Source organism: Gymnoscopelus braueri (genome assembly GCF_963280865.1).
Source record: "Gymnoscopelus braueri genome assembly, chromosome: 20".
Taxonomy (NCBI): Eukaryota; Metazoa; Chordata; class Actinopteri; order Myctophiformes; family Myctophidae; genus Gymnoscopelus; species Gymnoscopelus braueri.
Window position 1 is genome coordinate 14,378,800 of NC_137622.1, and position 27,671 is coordinate 14,406,470.

At 44.0% G+C, this 27,671-nt stretch overlaps 1 protein-coding gene across 2 annotated transcripts in view; it reads left to right on the forward strand.

Moving 5' to 3' along the window:
- Window positions 1–11,098: 11,098 nt before the first annotated feature.
- Window positions 11,099–27,671, forward strand: part of LOC308076443 (A disintegrin and metalloproteinase with thrombospondin motifs 2-like) — a 91,763-nt gene continuing 75,190 nt past the window's right edge. For both annotated transcript variants that reach the window (XM_080416686.1, XM_080416687.1), the window contains exon 1: window positions 11,099–11,256. In XM_080416686.1, the coding sequence (XP_080272812.1) occupies window positions 11,154–11,256 (103 nt within the window). In that variant the 5' untranslated portion in view covers window positions 11,099–11,153. The remainder of the gene's footprint in view (window positions 11,257–27,671) is intronic.

The window sequence follows — 27,671 nt, forward strand, 5'->3', positions numbered from 1 at the left end:
TTTTAAGGCTCTTTTAAATGAGCCCAGCGAACTGCATTTTTGAGGGATGGAGTTAGACTATTCCAATCCTGGGTGGCAGTGCTGTAGAAGGAGAATTTGCCCATGTTTGTTTTATGGTGTGGGTGGTACCAAATTGTTGTTAACGCTCCCTCTGGTATTGTGACTGTGGGTGTCGCTAACCTTTTGGAGGTATTTACTCAGATATGCGGGAATAGGGGGCATATCGGGCAAATTTGCATTTACAATTTTGAAGGCCAGTCCCATTTTTAGTTGTTTAAACCCTGTCTTCCACCCTGAGCCAGCCTAGGCTGGCAAAATGGGTGGGAGAAAGGTGGGTCATGGGCCCCAATCCGAGGAGTAGCCGAATCAGTTTGTTTTGGGAGGTTTGAAGCTTAGTCTTCAGTGACACTGAGGTGTTGGAGTACCAGGAGGTGCAAGCATAGTCAAAAAGTGGTTGAATCAGGGCCCCAGAGAGGGTCCTGAGGGCCTTAGGGTTGACAAAAGAGGAAACTGCCCATAAATTTGGTTCTCTGGTTTACTCTTTTGACCACCTTTGTAGCCATGCTTTCACCTGTCAGGTATTTGTCAAGAACACAACCCAAATAGGTAATCTCTTCTTTGCTAGAGATAATTGTGTCATCGACTTTGACCTTGAAATCATTTACATCCATCTGTCTGAGGGAATGTTTGGTCCCAAAGAGAATGGATTCAGTTTTCCCAAGGTGTAGTGACAGTTTGTTATCGGTAAGCCAAGTACGGATTTTTGAGAGTTCGGAGCTGAGCGCCTCCTCAACTTGCAACTTGTCCTCTCCCGAGATCAGGAGTGCCGAGTCATCAGCGAACAGGAACAATTTGCAGTTACAGGCAGCACTCATGTCGTTAATGTATAGAAGAAACAGTAACGGCCCTAGAATGCTGCCCTGAGGAACCCCACAGCTCACCGGGAGGGATGAGGACATGGTTCCGTTGATGTCAACCACTTGTTCTCTTCCCTCCAGGTAAGATCTCATCCAGTTTAGTGATGTGCAGTCAAAACCAATCGCCCTCAGCTTATCAAGTAAAATTGAATGGTTTACAGTGTCGAACGCTTTTTGGAGGTCCAACATGACCATGCCGCAGTATTTGCCCGCGTCTACCTCACGTTTGATGTAGTCGGTCGGTCAGATACAGTAGGCATGTGTCAGTGGAATGGGAGGTTCTGAAGCCCGATTGGAATTCAAACAACAGTTTATGCTCGCTGAGGTACTGTAGCTGTTGATTTGTTCTTGAATTAATCGCTCTACAACCTTTGAGATGGAACAAAGGATGGAAACAGGCCTATAGTTGCCAGGTTCTAATTTGCTTCCTTTTTTATGCAGAGGGATTACTCTTGCCAACTTGAAATCCTGTGGGACGTGACACTGGCTGATGGATAGGTTTGTGATTTGGGCTACTATGGGGGCAATAGCAGTAGCTGCGTCTCTGAGGAATCTGGTGGGGATATTGTCAAGGCCGGTGGCCTTGTTTGGCTGGAGGGCGAGTAGTTTTTTCTGCACATCATCAGCATTTACTGGTTTGAATGAAAACCAGTAAAATGTGTGGTTTGTCTGGATGGCTGGCTGGCAGGGTATCAGTCTGTCTGTCTTGCAGGCTGTCTGTTTGCCTGCCTGTTCGTCCAGCTGTCATGCTGTCAATGATAGTGATCCAATGGCAACGGTTTTCACCATGAAACAGAACTTCCTCAGATGCCCAGAACTGAACTAGAAAGTCATTTTCGGGGTGAACTATCCCTTTAAACACACCTTTTCTCTACATTAGTTGGGAAAATGTTCTTAATTCAAGCTTTTCTTTTTCCTACACCTGAATCTACACACAAACACACACGCGCACACACACACACACACACACACACACACACACACACACACACACACACACACACACACACGTGCATAGACATACAGTCTCTCTCACTTAGCCTCGGGAGGGAGAGAAAATTAGGGAGTATGAGATGTTAATGAGTGGAAACGAAGAGAGACAAAGTGAGAAGAATCCAAAGGAAAGTGGTTTGGAGGAGGAATTTAAGATGTAGATGGTTTGCAGAGAGAACGTTAGAACAGGGGCGTCGACCTGGCAGCCTGCGGGCCACACACACGCGGTGCAATCCAGCCATGGGCGATTATTTTGGGAAGAAAAAATATATATTTATATGACCATTTATTATGTATCTGTACAGCAAGCTGCATAACAGCACCCATGATCTGGCCTCCATCTCTGCTGTACTGTAGGCTACTTACTGTAAGAAAACAATAGAGGTAGTTAGCAGGTGGTTGACCCATTGAATCCGGGTACGCATCTCTGTCATTTTAGATTTCTGTAGCTATTCAAAAATAGCAGATATTCAAGCTCATAGCGCGGCACTGTTGTGTGTGAAGTTTGAGTTAAAAATGTTGTTTCACAAAAACATGTGTATTCAAATTTTTCAAAAATAGCAGATACGAGCTTGTATATCTGCAATTTTTTGATAGCCAAATTATAGAAGAATAATGGTTATAGCTAAAATCTAAAATGACACAGACCGGATTGAATACAGGGTTAACACCCACTGTACACAACTGTCAACCCCCGACCCATGACCTTGACGAGGCCAGGTTGTGCACGAGAGCTGTGCATGCTTCAACTCTTAATCCTTCAATCAGTTGCAATTATGTAGTCTACTTTTACAGTTTGTTTTGTTAGATCTGTGTGTCTAATGTTTTGATTTCAAATGGAGTTCATTAATGGAAAGGGTGGGGCTACCAGAACAGTCAAAATGTTTGTTATTGTTTATTTTATTTGATCTTTTATCTCTAATTTTTAAGAACTGTAAGATTTGTTGAATTTTAATGCCAAGAATAGCTGGTGTTTATTTTCTTGTGGCTGTCAGACAAAGACCTCTCACTTTTGTATTCTAGAGGGTTTCAAGCGTTCAACAATAACAGTGAACGTTCCATCCCATAGAAACCATTCTGTTTGCTGCATAGAAAAAAAAAAGCTGTTAGCTAGTAGCTGCTATAATGTCTTGTTCATTGGTTCTCAAAAAGTGGTCCGGTGACCCCCAAGGGTCCTTTGGGGGTGGTACCAGGGGGTCCCCAGCAAAATGTGTTAATATGGTGTCACAACCATTTTAACTGTATTTTATACTTTGGCTGTTCTAAAATAACAGATATACAAGCTTGTAGATCTGGATATGTGGTTGTCCAGAGACAGAAAGATCTCCTTATATGGGCATACAAGGGACACGGACAGACAGAACGGATACAATGGGTATTGCATAAAGGGGTGGGGCATGCATTCCCAACTGGCATCGTTCCAGAGTAGGTAATGATATTAATAATAATAATAATACTACAAATTATTAGCCCAACCATTCCCCCACCTCACCCCCCATTTCCTCAGGTTCTATGTAACTGTATGGACGTGACTGGTAAAGACCTCTACACACTGTACGATATTTGACCCGATTTGGCTCTCGGGGATATGTTTTGGTGATCGCCGACAAAACCACCGATCTCAGTCCAGATCGGGCGTTCCTCGGCGAGGTGTTGATCGCGCAGTGTGTAAGGTACTCCGAGAAGAAACACCCGATAAATTGCGCTCGGCGAGCGGTTCCCGATAATTTTTACTTTTCTACCATGTTGGATATTTGGGTTTGTCGGACCCGATGAGAGCCGTGCTACAGCCAATCAGAGCTCAGTACCAGCCAGCGAGGTAGCTGGTGGGAAAACTATTTTATTATCAGCATGATTCACTGTTGAGTCTAATACAACAGAGACGCACCGTGGCTTCTCCCGCATAGAACCTCAATATTACCGTACAGACAGTCCAGTCCTGTATTAGTTAAACATGATAAACAGATTGATAGAGTGAGCGAGCCTGCACGACGATGGGGCTGTTTATTATTAGAGAGGAATAGGGCTTGCGGACAGAGAGAGAGCTGTGTGTGTGTGTGTGTGTGTGTGTGTGTGTGTGTGTGTGTGTGACGCACGTATCTCTGAACAGTATTGCCAGGTTTTGCGCGAGAAATAAGCAACCAGGTCTATGAAAACAAGCCCAACAAAAGCGACTATAGGCTGCATGAGCACTTTAAACCTATATACAAATAAAATAGCCGATCTACAAGATCACAACGCGTCGCAACTATTTTCAAAGAAAAAAAGCAACATTAAGAAATAAAGCCAAATAAGCAACTACACTTTGGAAATAAGCAAAAAAGAAACGCAACCACCAATATTTTTTACAAGCAACTCGCTTATAATAAGCGGACACGGCAACGCTGTTTCTGATCTGAATTGGACTCTGGTTGACTTTTGAAACGTTTGTTTCAGAGAGGGAGAGAGAGAGAAATACAGAGAAATTGAGAATTATTTAATGTCAATCATTAGCGTCCTGTCTCGGTCTCGTGCATATATCACGGGAGCCTTTCACGTTTTCGTGAGACGTTTGGAATAAAAACAAATGTATGTATTGGGTCGGGATCATATCGTGGTGAAATATCTTGTAATCAGTGAACCGCTGTCGCCGACCAATCAATCGTGCAAGAATCACAACGATTTCAAGAGAGAAACTTGTGCAATATGAAATGCTTAACGATCTGTTCACTCGCCGACCATTTCAAATATCGTACAGTGTGTAGAGGTCTTAAGCTTTACCTGAGCTGACCCACTGTGTGTGTGTGTGTGTGTGTGTGTGTGTGTGTGTGTGTGTGTGTGTGTGTGTGTGTGTGTGAGAGTGTGTGAGTGCGTGTGTGTGTGTGTGTGTGTACGTCAATGCATTCATGTGTGCTTGAGGTTTTTCGACAGTAACCTCTAGCAGTGCCGTGTCTGTGAGATGGGCTGAGCTGGTTGACCACCAGGACAGAACCCTCAAGGGCTTAAATCACTGACATCTGGCTTACACACACACACACACACACACACACACACACACACACACACACACACACACACACACACACACACACACACGCGCACACAGGCATGTACACACGCACAAAAGTGTGTCATAACTGGATTGACTTGGAATCCCTTCAGTTGTATGTGTGTGTGCGTGTGTGTGGCGTGTGCGTGTGCGTGTGCGTGTGCGTGTACACAAACGTGTGTGTGTGCGTTACATTTTCAGCAGTGGAGTGGAGAGAAAACCAAGGAACAAATGAGTTATGATGGTGTTTTTCTTTTGATTATTTTCGTTTAGCCTGTGCTAATAGATCTGCTTGTAGATCTGCAATTTCTTGAAAAATCATTTGTGCAAATCTTTGAATATATATGTTTTTAAAGCGAACATTTGTAACTCAAATCTTTGCAAAAATAGCATTATTTTTTTTTCTGCCCGACAGCAACGTTATGGTTCACGGCGGTCTGCTTGTGTGTCAGATACTGTATGTCAGCGCTGTCTGTTTATCCAAACGTAGCAGAGGCTTGGCAGGGGATAAAACCCTGTCGTAATTAGAGACACAACAGATCTTTGAATCCAGAAACCTGTGTTGCAGTTCACTCCCATAACCATGAGTCTCATCGTGTTATGACTCACTGGATGAATGAGTTGGAATGATGCTGTGAGTCAGTGTGTGTGTGTGTGTGTGTGTGTGTGTGTGTGTGCGCGCATGCACGCACGTGTGCGTGTTTGCGTGTAAATGGATGTGTGTGTGAAAATTCCCGCCCGTCGAGGCATATTATATGTGTCTGTTGTGTGTGAAGCTATAGCCAGCGGTAGCCTACTATGAATCAGATGAAACACACGCACCGACGCATGCACACACACACACACACACACACATTACCTCGTTCCATCCTCTCTGACACACTGACACCAGATCAAACGTGCACGCCTGCCTTTGCTGGACGGGGGGGCCCCTCCGGGCTGAAGGGTCCCAAGTATGACTTTGATCCTGCACCACAACATCCGGCTGTCCGCTCCAACGCTGCCACTGATGCTATTTTGCTCTCTTGTGTTGCCCCCCCAGGACACGGAGCCAGGGCTCACATTCCTCTCCTCGGCTCTTTAAATAGCCCTGGTATGTCTTCAAGTACAGTGGATCCTCCCGCCTCCTCCTGTCGTAACTGAACACCCAGGTTGTAGCCTCCGCATCTGGAGCCTCTCCTCGGGGTCTCAAAGGGAGGCTCGTGGGTTAGCGTCACCTTCTCAATGGACGAGAGGCTAATAATAATGCACTGTACATACGCCTGGTTGTGCGCGCGTGCGCGTGTGTGTGTGTACTCCCATCGTTGTGAGGTCCAACGGTTTTCACCAACGGTTAGACATGTGAGCGTGAGTGTTAGGGTTAAGATTTTGGGTTATAAGGATTGGGTCACATGTATTGTAATACATACACAATGCGTGTGCGTGTGTGTGTGTGTGTGTGTGTGCGCGCGTGTGCACGTGTGTGTGTGTGTACCTAGTTGTACAGTAATTTCACCCACCCCCCCCCCACCAATCAAAGTTGATTCTGATTGTGACATGAGCGTTGCCAGGAGTGCAGCTCACACATGTTGGAGAGCTAACAGTTCACACAGTGGTTGAATGGTTTATCTTCCTCTGCCCTCTCTGAGGATAATCAATGACATTATAATTCCTTGCTATCGGCTTAACTCCGCTCAGATCCAGATTGACTGGAAGTTGAATTGATGTGAAACAGATCCTACTGTCTTCCAGGGTGGATGTTATTGCAGCTGTTATTGTTTTATTTTCCCTTTGGGTGCATTTGGAAATAAACCCCCTCGTTCAAAAATTCTGAGCGTTGCTCTCTGGGAGCAGTCAGTGAATGTGCTGACACCTCCAAGTGAAAGGACTCCATGGAGTGTATACTTAACACCCATCCAAAGGATTCAAATGGCAACGTTAGTTTGATTGATTGATTGACTGAATACTTTATTAACAGTTGCAAATAGTACAGTGGTACGATACTACAATGATTGTTAAAAGGATAACACATTGTGGTCCTGTCCTCTGTATTCAATTCATCGAGACATTTAAAGACATACAATAATATACAATAATAAACAAGACATTATCAACACTAGTTGCAATAAATGTATATGTACAGTAAACAGTTGGGGGGTCGTCAATTCTGGTGTTAAGCTTAGAAGACTTCTGGGACCAGTTACATTGCTCATTTATGGCGGTTTTGAGTATACTGTATCTATTCTGACCATTCATAAATTAACTCATACAGTATCAGAGCACTCTATGACGTCAACAGAGCGTTCTGAAATCGGAGCAGATTCTCAGAGCATATTACCGAACCAGGGTTGCCATGTCCGCTTATTATAAGCAACTTTGGGCTTGATTTCTGTAAAGTTGCTTGTAATTATTGGTAGTTGCGGGTTGCGTAATTTTTTTGGCTTGTTTCTTAAGTGTAGTTGCTTATTTGGGCTTGTTTCCAAATACTTTCAGGAAAATGTTTTGTGCCAGGGAGCATTTGTGTTGTTAGAATGTTTCAAATAGATCAAAATATTCCACATTTTATTGCAAGAGTTTTTGAAAATAGCAGAGCTACAAGCTCGGCTATTTTCAAATAGCCGATAAAGTGCTCATGTGGCCTATAGTTGCTTCTTTTGGGCTTGTTTTCCTAGACCCGGTTGCATTTTTCTCGCGCACAATCTGGCAACGCTGTACCGAACGCACCATTCGCCATGAATACCTGGAAACCTCGATCTTCAGAAGCCATGATGCTCATTCAGCACACCCCAGTGACTGCATCCCTGTGCCGCGTTCAAGACGAGGCTCAATCAGTGGCACGGTGTTTTGACAAACCGCCCCTCCCCTTAATAATCCTCCACTCCCATAATCTCTCTACGTTGTCCTCAGACGAGCCCTCCATCGGCATTTCCAGTCTCAATCTCGATTTTCACTACACACCTGGCTAGCTCGTTTGTACTTTCCGCACCGGCATCTTTCTTTAGCAAATCCACGTAGGTAGGTCTGGGGGAGTTCCGCTTGATTGATGCCCGTGTGTTGGTTCCCACATTATAAGCTTGCTGGCAGAGTTCCCGGCGTCGATGGCAGTGACCAACTAGTATCATTCTCCTCTGATTGCTGTTTTTAATTGTTTTTTTTGGGGAGTACAGTGTTTATTCGATAGTACAATGGAGTGAGACAGGAAACAGGGAGAGAGACGGGAGTGACATGCAGCAAATCCACCGCCGCGGGGCTCGGGAATTGAACCTGCGGGCATCAAAACCTATGTGGTATGTGCCTTAACCTGGCCATCGGCGCCCCCTCCCCGATTGCTATCTTTGATACACTTGATAGCCCCTCAGACGCTTGTTGGTAATGTGTTTGTCCTGTTTGATGTTCAATACCATAGTTGCGTTGTGGTGTAGCAATCATCCAGGGAGCTCTGTAGGGCTCCACAAAGAGTTTACCTTCTGGGCAATATGGGCAATAAAAATTAACATGAATTGGAGTGTTACAACATATGAGATAAAAGTGTCCTCCAGTCATGTAGTCGAACAGCAGACCACCCTTAACTGTGCATGTATGCTACCAATACTCCAGGATTATCACAAGCTCTCCCCTTCTCTCCATCATGAGAGGAAAGGAAGCCGAAGACGGCGCTTTCACTCACATTTAAATCGTTACCGATTTGGATGTTTTATTGACTTTTGTTTTGACAAGTCCAGTTCTCTTACTCCGTCTACCCTCCTCACACATCCCCCGCCCCCCTTCATCTCCACTTCCACCACCAGCTCCATGTTGATCTGTCCTTGTCTCCCCGTCCCCACATGTCATCTTTTTTTTTTTCTTTGATACGGCTTCTTCTCCTCCTCTCTCCCTACCACTGCTTGGTATTCTGGACTGGGAACACATGCACCATTGCAGATCCATCAGCTCCGATCGGAATGCCACACCACGGCTCAGGGAAAGGGGAGGATGAGAGGGAAAGGAGAGAGAGAGAGAGAGAGAGAGAGAGAGAGAGAGAGAGAGAGAGAGAGAGAGAGAGAGAGAGAGAGAGAGAGAGAGAGAGAGAGAGAGAGAGAGAGAGAGAGAGAGAGAGCTGTCAGGGAGGAGGGGGGGAAGGGGGGGGACGTAAGGAAGAGCATGCGAGGGCAGGTCACTGGCTTGTCTGCATCCTTCTGGGACCGAAGCTTCAGACTGACAAGAGAGAGAGAGAGACAGGGAAAAGAGGAGGAATGTGCGGACGGGGGGGGGTTCTAGAGAGATATTTTCCTCTCTGAAAGGCCAGTTATTTTATTATCCATATATCTGTAGCTCTCCTCATTTTGTTGGATCTTACCTGGCAAAAGCCTGACCGATATATCTGGTTTGGCTGATAATATATCTTAGCCTGGAAACCAGACGAATCTGTCATGCAGGGCAAAAAAATAGAAATAACCCTCTACAGATTTGGTCTGCCCTGCTTATTTGTGATTGGATTTCCCTTCCCCCGAAGTTGTGGGCAACCAATCAGGGCCCAGTAGGCAAATATGGGGCAGTTTAAACACCAGAGGCATTTTTTGATTTCACCCCTTTGGAAATGCAGGCTCCACACAGAGATTCCAGACTAATATCCACGCAGTGATATTAGGGGGTGCACTCTGGGGTGCACCTCACTGGGGTGCACCTCACTGGGGTGCACCTCTCTGGGGTGCACCTCTCTAGGGTGCACCTCTCTAGGGTGCACCTCTCGAGCCACAAGGCCTTGTTTTCAAATTGCACATATGCAGGGCATGGTCAGTATTGCTGCTGTTGTTGACAGATGGATTGGATTTACAGAGAGTGACGGACCATTTTCCCAGGGTCTGTTGTCTGTGTATGTGATTGCAACTGTGTGTGTGTGTGTGTGTGTGTGTGCGTGCGTGTGCGTGCGTGTGTTTTATGTATGCGTATGCATGCTTCTTTACGTCTTTCTCCTTTCTGTCTCTTCTTGTTTCTCTGCTTGTGTCGTTTTCATTTGTGCACATGGTTTGTGCATGCATGTGGTGGTGTGTACTGTGTACATATGCATGTGTGTGCACGCTCGCGTGCGTGTGTGTGTGTGTGTGTGTGTGTGTGTGTGCGTGTGTGTGTGTGTGTGTGTGTGTGTGTGTGTGTGTGTGTGTAAAGCGGACACAGGGAATTACCTGTCAGACTGTGTTAGTGTGGGACAGTCTCATCTGTCCCCCCACTGGGCCACCATGACCCACACCTATCCCCAGACCCCTGTCTGTTAACCACTTCAACCCTATACTGGGTTGACCGGAGTCCCTCAGGGCTCCGTACTAGTGACTCTTCTGTTTTTGCTCTACATTAGATATATATCTACTAAATCTGTTGTCCAACTAGCCTGCCCCCCAGGGTTGTAAACAACTCACTGCTACAGTGAGCTTCACAACGTCTCCTGTGAGTGGCATCCCTGGTCCCCCACCTCATCATCAATTGTTTTAAACTGCATATTTTGATACATGTATGTATTTTTGCATCGTTGATGTTTGAATGTTTATGGACCGCAATGGAAACGAGACTTAAGGCCCTATTTTCACCAGTGCCTTATCCATTGTCCCTAAACTTCTTTGCCATTTTTTACTATTTTTAAAAATATTTTCAAATAGTTCAAATAGCCGATCTACAAGCTCACAACGGGTCGATGTAGATCGGCTAATTGAACTATTTGAAAATGTTTTTAAAAATAGTAAAAAATGGCAAAGAAGTTTAGGGATAATGGGAAGGGCAATGGCGAAAATAGGGCCCTTTGGCTTTTTTGTGATTCATGCATTTGACTTTCTTTCTTTTTCTTTGTCAATAAAATATTAAATCGATCAATAAATTTTTTTTAAAGGTTAATTCATAATGCGCTTTTCCCCCTTCCTAGAAATAAAAGTATTTGTCCTTGAAATGTAGTGGAGTGAAAGTCATGAGTATCCAAAAATACCAGTAAAGTACAGATACTCAAACAATGTACTTAAATATCATACTCAAGTAGACAAGTACATGTACTTGGTTACTGTCCACCACTGTTAATAGTCAGGGTGGGGTGACAGTGGAAAATGGGTGAAGGGGTGTCATGGTTAGATGAGCGGTCGAAGTGAATATTAACCTAAGAATAGAGTTCATGTGTCATCCAATTTATATTTCCTCCGTCTATCTGCCAGGCTGGTATGATCCGGACCGGGCAGGAGGAGTTCTATATAGAGCCAGTGGAGCGGGGCGTGGACGTGATGGAGGAGGACGGAGGAGGAGGAAGGACCCACATCATCTACCGCTCCTCGGCCATGAGGAGAGCGCCCGTCAGCAACGCCGCCGCCAACCTCCACTCTAGAGGTCAGTCATATTATACTGTATACGGCAATGGGAAAAATCGAACTCCTAAACCAGCTGACCACTTAACCCATCTGAACACTTAAAGGTTTCATCACATGCTGGTTTACAAAACATTCAAAGTCTTTATCATGGTCCTTCAAACGTGTATTAAAAGGTTTAAACTGAGAAATCCACTCCAGTGAGCCATGGCACGTTTTGAGGGTGTTCTGAGGGTTTTTCAGCTGCAATGAAAAAAAAACTATTTGCCTGCGGGTGTCGCTGTTGAGGGATTTTGCCTGTCAATCATCGCCTCTGCTCCGGGGAGGGGTGGGTAGGAGAGGGGGTGGGATTAATGGACTGTGACATCAAAGTCCACGGGCCAATCACAGCACTTTTCTGAGCCTAATTATTCAGAAAACCCCAGACCACAGAAAATCCACTGAATGTTCAAAGTTCCGTTTTTTTGGGGTGTAAGCTATCTATTTTATACATAGGCTATTTTCAAACATTTTAGTACTTTTACTTTTGTTACTTTAAGTGCATTTTAATGCCAATACTTTTGTACATTTTTAATTCTGGACTTTTACTTTTAATCTTTGCTTCTGGTGGGGGGGGGGGGGGTCCCTGGAGCAAAACATTTTCGAGATGGGGGGGGGGTCCGCGGCCAAATACATATCTAATTTTTATTTCTTAATCCTAACAGCATGTTGCTATATCAGCGGTGCTCCAACTTTTCCATATCAAGGACCCCCCGAAATGATATATATTTGGCCACGGACCCCCATCTCAAAATATGTTGTTCCAGGGACCCCCAGAGACACAGATCGGAGTTCAAAATGTTCGCTTTAAAACAAACATGTTCAAAGATTTGCATACATTTTCCCACGAGTGCCCCGAGCTATGAGCTTGTAGATCTACAATTTTTCGAATAGCCAAAGAAATCTAAAAATGACACAGATGCGTTCCCGGAGTGAATGGGGACTATTGTAGTCTAGTAGTCTGCTGTATTGAATGGGCGATGCAGTTGAAAAGTGGAGATATGTTGCATGGTACACTTGGAGAAATGGCGGTGGCCCTCGAGAGATCTCTCAATTATTCACACAGGTCTGTGCTCACAGTGGCTGCTCTTCCCATTTTGTGCACGCACCTGCCTATGTGTGTGTGTGTCAATGTGTATGTCTGTTTTAGTGTGTGTGTGTGTGTGTGTGTGTGTGTGGTGTGCTTGTGTGCGTACATGCGTGGCAATATGTTGCAGAATGACTTGAAGCTCAGTGGATTATTCTGGCTGAATGCTTTTCAATCCAAAATGAAAGAATTAGAGGCAGATTCCTTAACATGTCAGTGTTTTTAAATATTATCTGACATTTAAATAGGAATTGTTTTAACGTCTCCTTTTGTGTTTTCTGTCTGTACAGTAACTGTGTTTTTTAGTTATGCTGCTGCCTGTCTTGGCCAGGTCTCCCTCGAAAAGCAATTGCTGATCTCAGTGGGACTATCCTGGTTACATAAGGTTAAATAAAAAATGGATCCTCTGGGACTTTAGTGAATACTGCCTCCACCAGAGTTAGATGCTTATGTTTTCCAGTTCAGTTGTCTGTCTGTTATGTTATGTCCATCTTGCATGAGAGTGTGTGTGTGTGTGTGTGTGTGTGTGTGTGTGTGTGTGTGTGTGTGTGTGTGTGTGTGTGTGTGTGTGTGTGTGTGTGTGTGTGTGTGTGTGTGTGTGTGTGTGTGTGCGTGTGTGCGTGCGCGCAGGAATGTGTGTCATAATCTTCAAGTGATTATCTATCATTTACCTAAAAGTCAGAACTGACATTGATGTGTAAACATGAAAATAATACATATACTGTACATTTCACAGGGATTACCGGGAACTGTTGTTGACTTGCGTCAGCATATTGCATAAAGTCTGTCTTTCATACGATTGTGCAGTAACATTACAAGATTAATCCCTCACTTCTTCTGTGGTGACAAGTCCAAATAAAAAGAAACTAAACCACAAAATCCAGTTAGAAATGAAAGCATCACTCTTCTTCTTCGGGTCTGTGAAAAAAGACGTCCAGGAAGAGAGACGTTGCAATGGAGATTAATTGCCAGCCTCCAGCACAACAAAAGGGGAATTATTTCTCACAAGGAAGGAGCTCCGGCAAACGCAATGAATTCTGGCATGGGATTCTGGCCAGAGATTAGTGAGCACAAATGCCACTGTGTTACATTTAATTACAATTCTTGTTCTAAGACAACAGGGAGGGTAGTTGTTCATGCTTTAACTACTCTCAACCTGGCGTGCGTCCCTATTTTTGGGTAATTCATGTCCAATCTACAAGCTCCCAATGTTGTGAGCTTGTAGATGGGCTATTTCCGAAGCGAGACGGTACAATCTTTGTCAAATAGTAGCCTACATGAATGACACCAATCACATCGTCATGAATGGAATGCGTTTGTATATTAATTTAACCCATTACCGAGCAGTGCGCATTCGAGTTACACTAAAGTAAAGCAATCATGTATTCCCCGTGAGTCACGGGCTGCCGTGACGCCACGTTAATAGCCTGGCAAGTGGCAAGGCACTCATAATCTGAACGTTTATGGAGTGATTGATGAATACATATCCATCCGATTGTTTACGAAACAGTAAAGACATGCACTCATAAACACAGTTAAAATAACTAAATGTTTAAATTACAAAGTGTCATGTGGGATTTGGTGCGCCTCCTCAGTGGAGCAAAAATCTGTATCGTAGCGTCCAACCTGTCTCGCTGTGAGTCGCTGATGAGTGACTCAGGAAACGATGTATTTGATCTCATATGTGTGTCCAGATGTGAACGCGGGACACAGCATGAAACAGCATGACTAGATCAACTGGTGACATGTGGTTTACAAACAAATGTAAGCGCTCCGTTCAGCTGATCATTTAATAGCTGTAGACACACCATGAACCTGGACGCTACATACCTCTTCAGTTGCGCATTATTGCTATTTTATTTTTTTCTTAAAATTTTTATCCCGCAGTTTTGTAACCCTTATTTTACACCCAGTGCCAAAAAAGTGATCATGGGCGCTACACTCCCCTCACCAGCCTAGGGAGGCCAGGGCCGAGCTCATGCCTCCTTCAATGCATGAGAGCCAACTGACCTTCTTGTCACCTGACAGGGGAGAGTTTCCCCCGGTTGGACGTAGCGCGTGGAAGGAACACGTTATTCGAACCAGTTCCTTTCCCCTCCATCAGGCGCCCCGGCAGTCATGGGGGAGGCGGTATGCATTATTGCTATTTTCTAACCAGCCAATGTGTACATAGCCTTTGTAATGAAAAGATTGATAGGCTATTATGCATTTGTCAGACTTCACACGAGAGTTTGTGTTTCATGGTGTGACTATACCAACATCATTGGCTTGTTTCTACAGCTATTAAAGGATCAGTTGAACGGAGCGCTTACATATGTTTGGAAACCACAGTTGATCTAGTCATGCTGTTTCATGTTGTGTCCTGCGTTCACATCTGGACACACACATGAGATGAAAATAAAAGTGGTTCTTAGGCTCATGCTGTATATAATACAACCATTAGATGTGCATAAGAACTGTGTTCTATGCTGAAGAACTAGTAAAGAACCACCAAAGAACCATAAAGGGTGCTTAACAGGCTCTTTGTACTGCAGTAGTGCTACAGTATGTAGCAGCACCTCAACCACCCCTGATGAACGGCTGAAGCCCTGCGTGTGTGTATAGTATGGATCCTTACAGTCCATTTGGTTCCATTTGTGCACAACTTTGAAGTTAATTGAACACTGGGATATAGGATTGAAAACCGGCAGCCAGGACCAGTGGTCCCCGTGGACCGGCGTTGAGGACCCAACTGTTTAAAAGAACCTTGTGTGTGTGTGTGTGTGTGCGCGTGTGCATGTGCGTGCGCGCATGTATGAGATATGATTCCCTCCTATTCTGAGCAGACTACTCGGATGCCTAATAATATACAGTGCGAAAGACAGTTTCCATAGGAACGCCCTGATGAGGACAAACTGTACTGAAGTAACGAGGCCCGCTTCACAGGGCTGCGGAATATTGACAATAAATGATTTTGTGATATTTTCATAATAACATCAATCACAATATTTTCGCACACCACCCTTTCGACATAATTAAGCAATAATACGCGAGAGGCCATTGTGTATTGTGATTGTGGTAGTATACTCACGATACATCAGCACTCGATTGTATCATTGTTTTTATAACACGGCATAACAAGTTTCACCGACAATTGAAAGAAACCAGAAGCCAGGAAATGTTGTTTTAACAGTTATAACATGTGCCGTAGCAGTGGGCCATCATCAGTATGACACAGAAAACTACCAGTGCTTTACAATGAGTTCAGTTTGGCCATGTTATAATAACAGATTTTGCACTTCTCATGGAAGTAATTTTGGTTAAAGTTATTTTGGCAAAAAATACTGTGAACGTAATTAATTGCTCCAGTGTTTTTTGGAAGCTATTCTTTTGGTCTGAATTCTTGGGCACTTCCAGTGTTTTACTGTGCGTGATCCTCCCCAACGGCTGAAGTGCTGGAATGAGCTGCTCCCAATCCGGTGTTCATTTTGTCGACTAAAACTATGATGAAAAAATGTTCGTCGACTACCTTTTTTCACTGACCAAAACGAAATGAAAACTGAACTAGAAAAAGTGCTCCTCGGAGCACAGGTCTCCGCCAGGTCAGGTAGGTTATTGTGGCCTCCTGGTGGCGCTATAATAGGCCATTGTGAAAACGGTGCCCGTTTCTTCTTAGGCCTTTCACGACAATCGGACACTGCATTCATGATTTGAGGCATTTTGTTCCAAAAATGTGTTTAGCTAAATTAGACCTGCTGGTGGCGCTATAACAGGCCAATGTGAAAGGGGTGGCATTTCTTCCTCAGCCTAGTGGGAATGTGCGTGTAAAATTTCACGGAAATCGCAAGCTGAGTGTATAATTTGAGGCATTTAGTTCAAAACGGAGCAATCCTGCAAACTTTGGAAGCCAGCCTTAGCCAATGAGGATGGAATATGGGAAATCGGACACATCCGTGTTGATCACATGACTATAGAGATACTGTATACCGATTTGCATGACCTTTGGATAAAATCTGTAGGAGTAATATAAAGAAATTGGTTTTGCACAAATCGGCCTCCTGGTGGCGCTATAACAGGCCCATGTGAAAAATTTGGGGCAAATGTTCTGAATTGGCATCCAGGGAGTGTGTGTGCACAGTTTCGCAGCGACCGGGCCAACGGTGCCAGAGATTAGCTGGTGACAGACGGACGGACGGACGGACGGACGGACACACGGACGGACACACGGACAGGGGGTAAAACATACTCTCTCGCCATGCCTTACGGCCTGGCGGAGACAATAAAAGCTAAGCTATGCTTTTTTCAACAAATAAACACTAGATTAAAATGTTAGGGAGGGACTAGTGGAAAAGAGATCCAGTAGAACTAAGACAAGTCATTTTATGTTTGGTTGTGCTCGGGTGTTGCGCTCTGAATATAGCAGATCTACAAGCTCCCACGCTTCTAGATCGGCTATTTTCGGCACGCAACCAAGTGTAAAATCAGGCATTGCGATGCCATCAAGGCCCGCTAAAATACATTTTTGACGACAAAATCAACTGTAGATTTAGTCGAAAAAAAAAAACTAAATCTAAATTTGCTGTCAAAATCAACACATCCTGACCTGCTGCACTTGATCTGATAACATGAATATGGGGGATTGAACTTTGAGAATGTTGCCAATTTCAATGATCAGTTGTTGGTGCAACCTGTCACCGACACTACTGTACAAGTACAGCTCGCAGCTCGCACATGCACGCTCACGCACACACACATGCTCATGGAACCAGGTGTGTTTCCTTTGATCCTCCATGTACACTCGAACACACACACACACACGCACGCACGCACGCACACACACATACGCACGCACGCACGCACGCACGCAAGCACACACACACACACACACACACACACACACACACACACACACACACACACACACACACACACACACACACACACACACACACACGTGCACACACACCTCCTACTGTTCCCTGTGGCTTTCGAATCTGCTTTCCTAATGAAGAGTGGAGTGTAGATCAATAGTATAGGAAAGAACAGGCCACAACGTGTGTGTGTGTGTGTGTGTGTGTGTGTGTGTGTGTGTGTGTGTGTGTGTGTGTGTGTGTGTGTGTGTGTGTGTGTGTGTGTGTGTGTGTGTGTGTGTGTGTGCGTGCGTGCATGCACGTGTATGTGCATGTGCCTGGGCAAGCATGTAGTTAGATACCATTTTTAAAAATAAAAATGAAAATAAATAGACTTATAGGATGACCTGTGTGTGTGTGCGTGTGCGTGCGCACGTGCGTGTGTCAGCGTGCCGCTAATTATGGCTTCTCAAATGCATTACATTTTCACTCAAAAAGGATTCTGGAACTCACTTTTCAGGCTTTGTGCCGCCTGGTTAAGTGTGCCTGAGCAGGACACTTAACCCTTTTAGACCGGGAACGCAAATCGTGAAAATGTGTGCAAATCTTTAAATATATATATATATATACATTATAACTCAAATCTTTGCTTCTGGGGGTCCCTGGAACAACATATTCTGAGATGGGGGTCCGCGGACGAATACTTTTGGGGGTCCTGGACAAGCAACTTAAGTAAAAAAATATAATAAAAAACACATTTTTACGATTAAAAAAAAAAGTGCAGATCTACAAGCTCATTATGAGCTTGTATATCTGCTATTTTTGAATAGCCAAAGAAATCGAAAAAATGACACAGATGCTTTCCCGGTCTGAATGAGTTAACCCCCAACTGCTCCCCTGTGCACTCACTCGGAGCAAGCCACTGCTGGGTCAATGCAGAGAAGTCATTTCCCCTCTGGGGTTACTACAAATCAGTGGTCTAAAGTAACTACTGTAAGTACATTTACTTTAAAATTTTGAGGTATTTGTACTTTACTTGAGTATATCCAATTTCCAATACTTTTACTTCTACTCCACTACATCTCGGATCCAAATGTTGTACTTTTACTCCGCTACATTTATTTGAAAACTTGAGTTACTAGTTACTTCGTAGATTTTGATTATTATTACGAAACGTACATTAACCACTTCAGCTCTGTATACATTTCGGCCATTTGAAAATAGCCGATCTACAAGCCCACAATGCGTCGCATGTAGATCTGCTATTTTCAAAATATTTGTATACATTTGAAAACTTGAAATGGGACATTCTGCATAATGAGTACTTTTGCTTTTGGTATTTTAAGTACATATTGATGCCAATACTTTTGTACTTTTAATTGTTTAATTCCAGACTTTTACTTGTACATTTACATAAAAAAGTACACAATGACATTGTATAACATAAAAATAAATACAAATAAGATTACAAAAACAGCCAAGATTAATTAGATTTTTAAACGTTCTCAAAACTTTATTTAATTGCTAGTGTATATCCAAGCTGTTCCATTATCTTTTTTAGTTTGAGTTAAACATTCAGAGAGATTCCTAGGAGTGATTCTGAGATGCTTGATGAATACGGATCAGATCAGCTCCTCTCTCTTCTCTTGCTCAGACAGTAGCTCCCCATGCATATCAGTCAGAGACATTGTGAATAATAATTAATAATCAGTTAGTCATCTCTGCAGGCCTCTTTAGCCGATGCTGCATAACGAGTGGCTGGTTATTGGATGGTGGACTTATTTCCTGGTCTAAGTCAGGTTGATGGAAGTTATATTTAGCTGGATATAGAGGAGAAGGATAGAAAGACAGATGGAGGAGTGAGATTTATAGTCTTTTCTCGCACCATGAGCTGTGAATCATAGTCCTACTATGGAGAGATCAGGTTTTATTATTAATGTTGCACAGTTTGTAAATTAATTTTCCTGGCTATAGAGAAAGAGGGATCACCTTTCTTTCTTTTTTTTTGCCAAGCAGACAGAGTTCTATCCCTCTATCACTCTGCCCCCCCCCTGCTCCTGTATAACTAAATGTCTCATCCCATCCATATGTATCTTATCCCAGGCAATGAAGGCCAGAGGCGGAGATAATGTGTGTGTGTGTGTGTGTGTGTGTGTGTGTGTGTGTGTGTGTGTGTGTGTGTGTGTGTGTGTGTGTGTGTGTGTGTGTGTGTGTGTGTGTGTGTGTGTGTGTGTGTGTGTGTGTGTGTGTGTGTGTGTGTGTGTGTGTGTGTGCACGTGTGCACATGTTAGGGCACTGAGATATGGCCAGACAGATGGACCACCATGGGGCTTTTACCCCACAATCCCTCTCACCTACTCTGTGCTACCTGGACTGCGCTCACACAAAAAAATGGAATCTTAGAAAACTGCAATTATGTAATGAGACTAAATTCTTTTGATCTTTATTTTGTGGTGTTATATCTGTGTCTCTGCGTGTCTGTGCGCCGCTGATCTTGCATACTATAGAAGGCCAAGGACCTCAATTACTAAATAGTTTTTCAAATCAGTCAATGACAACTATGTTATTTTTGTAAATTAAAAACCCGCTGGGCAATTGTCCCTCCAGGCAATGGGATACGTAAGGCTATGGAAACCTACCTACTCACACAAAATTCTCGCTTCCAGAAAAGAACATAATCTTAGAGCTAACAACACGGTGCATCGTTATTGAAGATCTGCTCTTTTCGGCAATCGACACCATCGTGCAATGGAATATAAATTGAGCCATATTGTGACTGTGAGTGAAGGCAGACTCTGTAAGTTTTAGCTCTGAAATCACAGCTTACAAACAACTATTCCTTCGCTGTATATTGCTGCTTAGGGAAACGATATGTTTTGCCAAGGGCACTTTACTTTAACAGTGCACATTTCTAGCTTCAGAACCCTCCCAGCTAGACTACAGGCTGCTACAATCTGGAAAGATAAATGATACAGGACCATTATGGCATTATCTACTTACTGAATAAATAAAGGGTTTTGATGTTCAAGATATCTTTTTTTGTGGGTGAGGCCGGCTTAATTTGTGTCCCTCCCATGAATGTTTTCATGAGAGAGGACAAGTACAGAGGGATGGTATATGTGTGTTCTGTTATGTTAGTCTTTTTGGACTGAAAGAAAAAAAGAACTGTACCTGTCAGCACCACAAATTCATACCTGTACTGGTACCTTCTATTATCTTTTATACCGTATGTGACAGTGTATGTGAATGTGAGTGTGTGTGTGTGTGTGTGTGTGTGTGTGTGTGTGTGTGTGTGTGTGTGTGTGTGTGTGTGTGTGTGTGTGTGTGTGTGTGTGTGTGTGTGTGTGTGTGTGTGTGTGTGTGTGTGTGTGTGTGTGTGTGTGTGTGTGTGTGCGCGCGCGTGCGTGCGTGTGCACGGCGTGCAGGTGTGTCCATGTGTTCCCTCATGGTCAGACTCCTCACCTGTTACTGAGCTCCCAGTGGGTTTTGGATTGAGCTGTCACACCACTGCCATTGCACAGAGCAGGGCTGTGTGGATAATGACAGGGTGCGGCCCCGGTGACTTTACACTGACCCACAGTTTACGGGCTCTATTCTGGAGCAGGCGGATTGGCATGAGGTGTGCAGCGGATATGCGGATTGACAATTCCGGTGTGGGAGGAGAAGTGCAGGGGGGGGGGGGTCATATGAAAATCAACAGCACACTGCAATTTTGAGGTCAAGAGGACCTTTACGATTTAGGCCGTCCACTTCCCCACCTGCTTGGACCAGCTCTACTGGTGTATCCGCTGCTATTTCCGTCACTTAAGTTGGTGGAGGCAAACCCAGAAAGACTTCTTCAAAATACAGACAAAGAACTATAGGTATGTATATGTACAGTACATGCATACTGTATATAGGCTAGCTAAAAGGGGTACGTATGTAGCTACATAATGTGTGGCTACAATAATGTGCAGAGGAGCTCCCAAGAGGTTGCTTACAGTATGTTCTGCGTTAGCATCAGTTATGTAACCAACCGAAGAGATGGCGTGTGACTATCCACATGCTGTGTTAAATGTAGCACTCTTAAGAGAGCTATGGAAGTCCCTGCTGTTGCCGAGTACTCTTGCTAAATGTACTTGCTCGAGCAGACTTGATATTTGACATTGTTATCTCGTGTTAAACTGGCCCCAGAGCAGCCACTCTCACTATCACAACAGCATGTAATATCATGTACTGTAGTAATGTTTGTCTAAAGAGGATGTAGTATTATGGTATCTGATTCAGCAGAAGCTAATGCAGACTCGCTTTTACCTTCCTCACTGTACTGTAATGACCTCTAGTCCCTGCATACAATACACATTTTCAGGGGAGTGCGTAACAGTATCATCCTGGGAATTTCAAATCAATATTTGTGGCCCAGCGTGACGACAACTCTTTTCAAAATCTTAGCATTTTTTATTTTCATAGGAAAGGCTACAAAATGAGATATTTCTTATTTAGATTGATCCAATAGTTGTCTCCGCCAGGCCGAAAGGCATGGCGAGAGAGTATGTTTTTCCCCCTGTCCGTCCGTCCGTGTGTCCGTCCGTCCGTCCGTGTGTCCGTCCGTCCGTCTTTGACCAGCTAATCTCCGACACCGTTGGCTTGATCGCAGTGAAACTGTGCACACACACTCCCTGGATGACAATTCAGAACCTCTGCCCCGAATTTTTCACGTGGGCCTGTTATAGCGCCACCAGGAGGCCAATTTGTGCAAAACATATTTTTTGACAGTAATCCTACAGATTTTGTCCAAAAATCACGCAAATCAGTACACAGTATCTCTATAGTCATTAACACATTAACTGCCAAGACCGTAGTCCTACGGGCCGTTAAATCCAACTGTTAAGCGCCGAGACCGTAGCCCTACGGGCTGCGGTCTTTTCGCGCATGCGCGGTCCGGGTGCACTTTCGGATTTTTTTTGATCCACTTCCGTTTCCGGTTTGATGACAGGAAATAGAATTATTTGGGATCCGGTTTTCACGATCACGCCCGCTCCCATTCTACAGACGAAACTGAAACTCAATTCTCTTCCTGTAGTTTTTTCTCCTCGCATTTCACTGTTTAACGTAATCCGCTCTAACTCAAACATGGATGCCCCGTTTGACACGTGGTTTTCACTGGGAGATACAGGGAGATCTCGCGGATGTAAACAGACTGTGTAGCGCTCAATCTTAAGGATTTTAACAAGATCTATGGCGACATGAAAAAAACAAAAAAACAACAAAAACACCTTGGCACTGGTGAGTACATTATGAGATTAGCCCTTGGCAGTGGATGTGTTAAAAGAAATGGGTCTTTCGGATTATTTTTTTTTAAATGTCTTCCAAAGTTTGCAGGAGTGCTCCGTTTTGAACAAAGTGCCTCCGAACACAACACCTCCGAACACAACATGCAATGTCCGTGAAATTTTGCACGCACATTCCCATTAGGCCGAGGAAGAAATACCATTTGAAAATTTTCAAATCAACCTCATGTTGGCGCTATAACAGGCCGATTTTTGTTTTTACCTATAACTGCACCGATCTGTGTAAAACTTTGTATGCACACTCCCTAGAGGTCAAGGAAAAACCTTTGCCCTGCATTGTTCACATCTGCCTTTTATAGCGCCACCAGGAGGCCGACTTATGTAAAACACATTATTTTATACTACTCCTTCCAATTTGATCCAAATTTCACGCAAATCGGTACACATGATCTATATAGTCATGTGATCAAGACGGATGTGTTTGATTTGTCATTTTCCATACTGATTGGCTAAGATTGACATCTAAAGTTTGCATTATTGGCTTGTTTTGAAAAAAAAATCCCAAATCATGAACGCACCGTCCGATAGCGGTCAAACTTTGCATGCACATTCACACTATGTTGAGGAACAACATTTTAACATTGGCCTGTTATAGCGCCACCAGCAGGTCTAATTTAGCAAAACAAATATTTTTAACAAAATGCCTCAAATCATGAATGCAGTCAGTGTCCGATTGTGTGCAAGGCCTAAGAAGAAATGGCACCCTTTTCACATTGGCCTATTATAGCGCCACCAGGAGGCCACAATGGCCTACCTGACCTGGCGGAGACCTGTGCTCCGAGGAGCACTTTTTCTAGTTTTGGATCTTTTTGTGTAAAATTCTCTCCCGATGCTGGAAATGAGCATAAAGACTTAAACCGACAGAGATAAGACAAGATAAGAAATACTTTATTGTCCCAATGGAAATTTGTCTTGGACACATACAGTACCTGCTGGTAATTTTATTGTCTCCACCAGGCCGAAGGCTTGGCAGAGATTATGTTTTGAGCCCTGTCCGTCTGCGTGTCAGTCTGTGTGTCCGTCCATGTGTCCGTGTGTCCGTGGACAGCTAATCTCCAGCACCGTTGGCATAATGGCAGCGAAACTGTGCACACACACTCCCTGGATGCCAGAGCAGAACCTCTGCCCCAAATGTTTCACATGGGCCTGTTATAGCGCCACCAGCAGAACGATTTTTGCCAATCCAATTTTTTTACAGTATTCCTACAGATTTTGTGCAAACATCATGCAAATCGGTACACAGTATCTCTATAGTCATTAAACGAAACGGGTCTTTCAGATTTTTCATATTCCAACCTGATTGGCTAAGATTGCGGCTTCCAAAGTTTGCAGGAGTGCTCCGTTTTGAACAAAATGCCTCAAATCATGAACACAGCGTGCGATTTCCGTGAAAATGTTCACGCACATTCCTACTAGGCCGAGAAAGAAATGCCACTTGAAAATTTTCAAATCAGCCTCATGGTGGCGCTATAACAGGCCGATTCACGTTTTTACCTATAACTGCACGATCTGCGCAAAACTTTGTATGCGCACTCCCTAGAGGCCAAGGAAAAACCTTTGCCCTGCATTTTTCACATCTGCCTTTTATAGCGCCACCAGGAGGCCGACTTATGTAAAACAAATGTTTTGATATTACAGATTGTATTCAAATGTCATGCATGTTTTTACATCCAAATTAGCTCACTGTAACTAGTTCTGAAGCAGAGAACATAGCCCTAAATAAATTAATCCTGAGTGCAGATGCAGTCTCTTCTTACTGTAACACCACACATTATAGCAATCTGCCTCTCTTTCCTCAAGCTTACTCATGTTGCTAAATGTAGACAGTATGCTTGGGGTGTACATATATGTAATGTAATATGTAATCCATATGATGAGAATCAGGTGGTGGATGTGGAGGTGAAGTGTGGTGGGTTTGTGCGTGCGTGCGTGCGTGTGTGTAATGTTGGGAGTTTGTTAAGCTGCAGTTCATTTGTCTGTCCCTGTCCCTGGGGAAGGTTAATTGAATGCACCATAGAGCCCAACCGATATATCAGTTTGGCCGTCATTGCGGTTATTATTTGACTTTTGATTAAATCAGTATCTGCAATTATACATTTATACAGTACCACTCTCAACCTGGTGTCCCTGTTTTGGGCAAGTTTTCAAAAACGTAAGACTGAAAAAGCTAACATAGCAGATTTACAAGCTCACAACGTATGGCGAAGCAACGCGTTGTGGTTCGTTGGCAGGTTCGTTGGATAGGTCGCCATAGTTACGCAATATTAGGTCGGACCACGTCACTGAATGCGTGGTACTCCATATATGGAGCTAACTGACATATCTTAGTCCGACATCACAGCCTCCATCTTTGGGCATACTCCATATATGTGATGTCTCATATTGACACCGGGATGACACACGCACCGTAGCTAACGATATAAAGGCAAGGGAATCTCAGAGTTAGATCAGATCCCACGATGACCCCCAGATGATCCAAACAACCTCTCAGCAGGAGCTTACCATGTACTACTACTACATACAGTAGCCATTAGGGCTGGTAAATTAATATTTGAATTTCGAATATTCCTCGAATATGGGGAAAATATGTATATTCGAATATGAAAATTTATATTTTATTATTAAAAAAATAAAATATAAATATATTTTTTAATGTTTATTTGACAGGGACAATACAAAACACAATGTATCAAGTTATAAAAACAAACAAAATATATGTTCTATTGGATCCGAGCACTTGATACATTTTTTGTATTGTCCCTGTCAAATAAAAATTACCAAAAAAAGTGTTTTATTTTTATAATAATAATAATAATATTCCAATATATTCCAATATCTGCCAATTTTTAAGACCAATATTCGAATATCATTTCTGAGGAAAGATACCAGCCCTAATAGCCATGTACTAGCCATGTACTAGCCATGTACTAGCCATGGTCCGGCGACTATACAGAGACCTTCCCACTGATTCACTTCCACCATCTAGTACTCTGTATCATTGTGAACCACTTGGGTCTAACATCTAGGTTTAATTCCTGCTTGGACACCATTGCAGCGGGTTAGGACTCCAGAAGGAGCGAGTGCATTCTCCGGCAGCGGCAGCAGCCGCGGAACTTCCGCGGAACTGCCGGTGGAGGAGCGGCAGCTCCCGGCAGTGACTGCCGGCGGTGGAGCGGCAGCTGCCGGCGGAGCAGCGGAACTGCCGCGGAACTGCCGGTGGAGGAGCGGCAGTCGCGGAACTGCCGGTGGAGGAGCCGCAGTCAACTTCTTTTTTCCGCCGATAAAGTATAGTTTTGGACCATGACGGAGGCGCGCCGACTCAGTAGACCTTGAGGCCAAGGAGTCGCGCCCGAGCGCCTCCAGGCGCGAGTGCCCGCGACGACCGGCCGATGGTCTACTAGTCGACTAAGCGCCGTCCGAGTTATGTACCGATAGGCACAGAATCGTAAATAATATTGGTGGGGACTGCGTTACACAAACGCAGCACACTCCCAAAGCTGGCGCCGCCGGCAGCGCCGCCGGCAGCTCCGCGGAAGCTCCGTGGAAGCTGCCGCAGCCGGAAAATGCACTCGCTGTCCCTCTAGGACTCTGACAATATTGGCATCGGTCCGGCTCTAACTGAATGAGGTGCAGCCGTGCGCTTCCTCATTTGGCGATGGCACCACAGTGCCATGGCCTTCAGCCAGTCATTATCAGCTTAAATAATCCTGGGGGGTGGGGGTTATTCAAATGAAGGATATTATGCCGTATGAATGTGTACTGCCATGACAGCTGGCTTCAGTTCCCAGGTCTCTGTGGACTCGGAGACTTGGCCACCTCACACTGGCTATACCTAGACATTTCAAGCTACTGCAATGAATGCAGTGAAGAGGAGAGGAGAGAAGGAAAGTCACATAATATGAGCTTGGAGATCTGCTATTTTTAAAAAATCTTGAAAATGTGTGCAAATCTTTGAATATATATATACATTTTTATAATCTCTCAAATCTCTGCTCCTGCAAAATCAGCGAGAGAGAGAGAGAGAGAGAGAGAGAGAGAGAGAGAGAGAGAGAGAGAGAGAGAGAGAGAGAGAGAGAGAGAGAGAGAGAGAGAGAGAGAGAGAGAGAGAGATTCTAATCACCCATATCAGTGCTCCAGTGTCATGGTTGACATGCAGCATTAGTCTGATATGTACAGATTTATCCAGAATGGGAGAGTAGAGCGAGATAAGCGCGGATGGAGAGATGGAAGCAGAAAACAAAGCCTGCTCATGTTTTCTTATCTCACATATTATGGCTGTCAATATGACCGTAATTATTGTATTATAAAAACCCAGTTTTACGACCATATGGCACACACATACAGTACGATCTGATTCTGTTTGAAACAGTTACACACTGTTGCGCTCAAAACACTTAACATTTCTGCCTTTCTAACAATATAGTCGGAGATATTGTTAAAGTACATTGATATATGGATCAAACAAACAAGACCTATATATTGCACACTGATAAAACTATTTATTTCTCTCCACTTTGTAAAAATCTGTCAATACGTCCATGAATTTCACAGAAAAAACACCCCCCTGTCCTGCCTTCACCCTCTCCTTCACTCTGTCCTACTTCTCTGCCCCACTTTCTCCATCTCCTCCTCTCTCTCTCCCTGTCTGACCCTTGGCCTCTCGGCCACGATGACTTTGAACCGTGGGTCGAGATCTTGCCATTTGTCTAGTGACAGCCCCGTTTAAAGCCAATCACAGGGGAGACGTTGTACAACTTCAGCCTCACATGCCGGTCTCTATGTTTGTCTGTAGATGCCATGCATGAGACCACAGTGGGACGTATGTATGGCCAACCTGCTCAGCAGAACTCTTTTGAAGCAGCTAATTTAATGAAGGAAATAATGTGTTATGTGTGATATTTGTATTATGGTTCTTTTGGAATCCATGCCTGGATTACATTTTCTCTTTGCTATCATTGTAAGATAAAGATTGGTTTTAATTCAATACAGATGTATGTATTTGTTGTTAGAAAGTGACACAGAAACAAGCTAGAAACGGGGTATAGAAACGGGGTAGAGAGGGGCGGAAATACGCCAAACCGATAAGGAGATAAAGAGATAAGGATATGAAAGAAAAAAGGGGACTTGTTTGTTGAACAGCTCCACGCTCCAA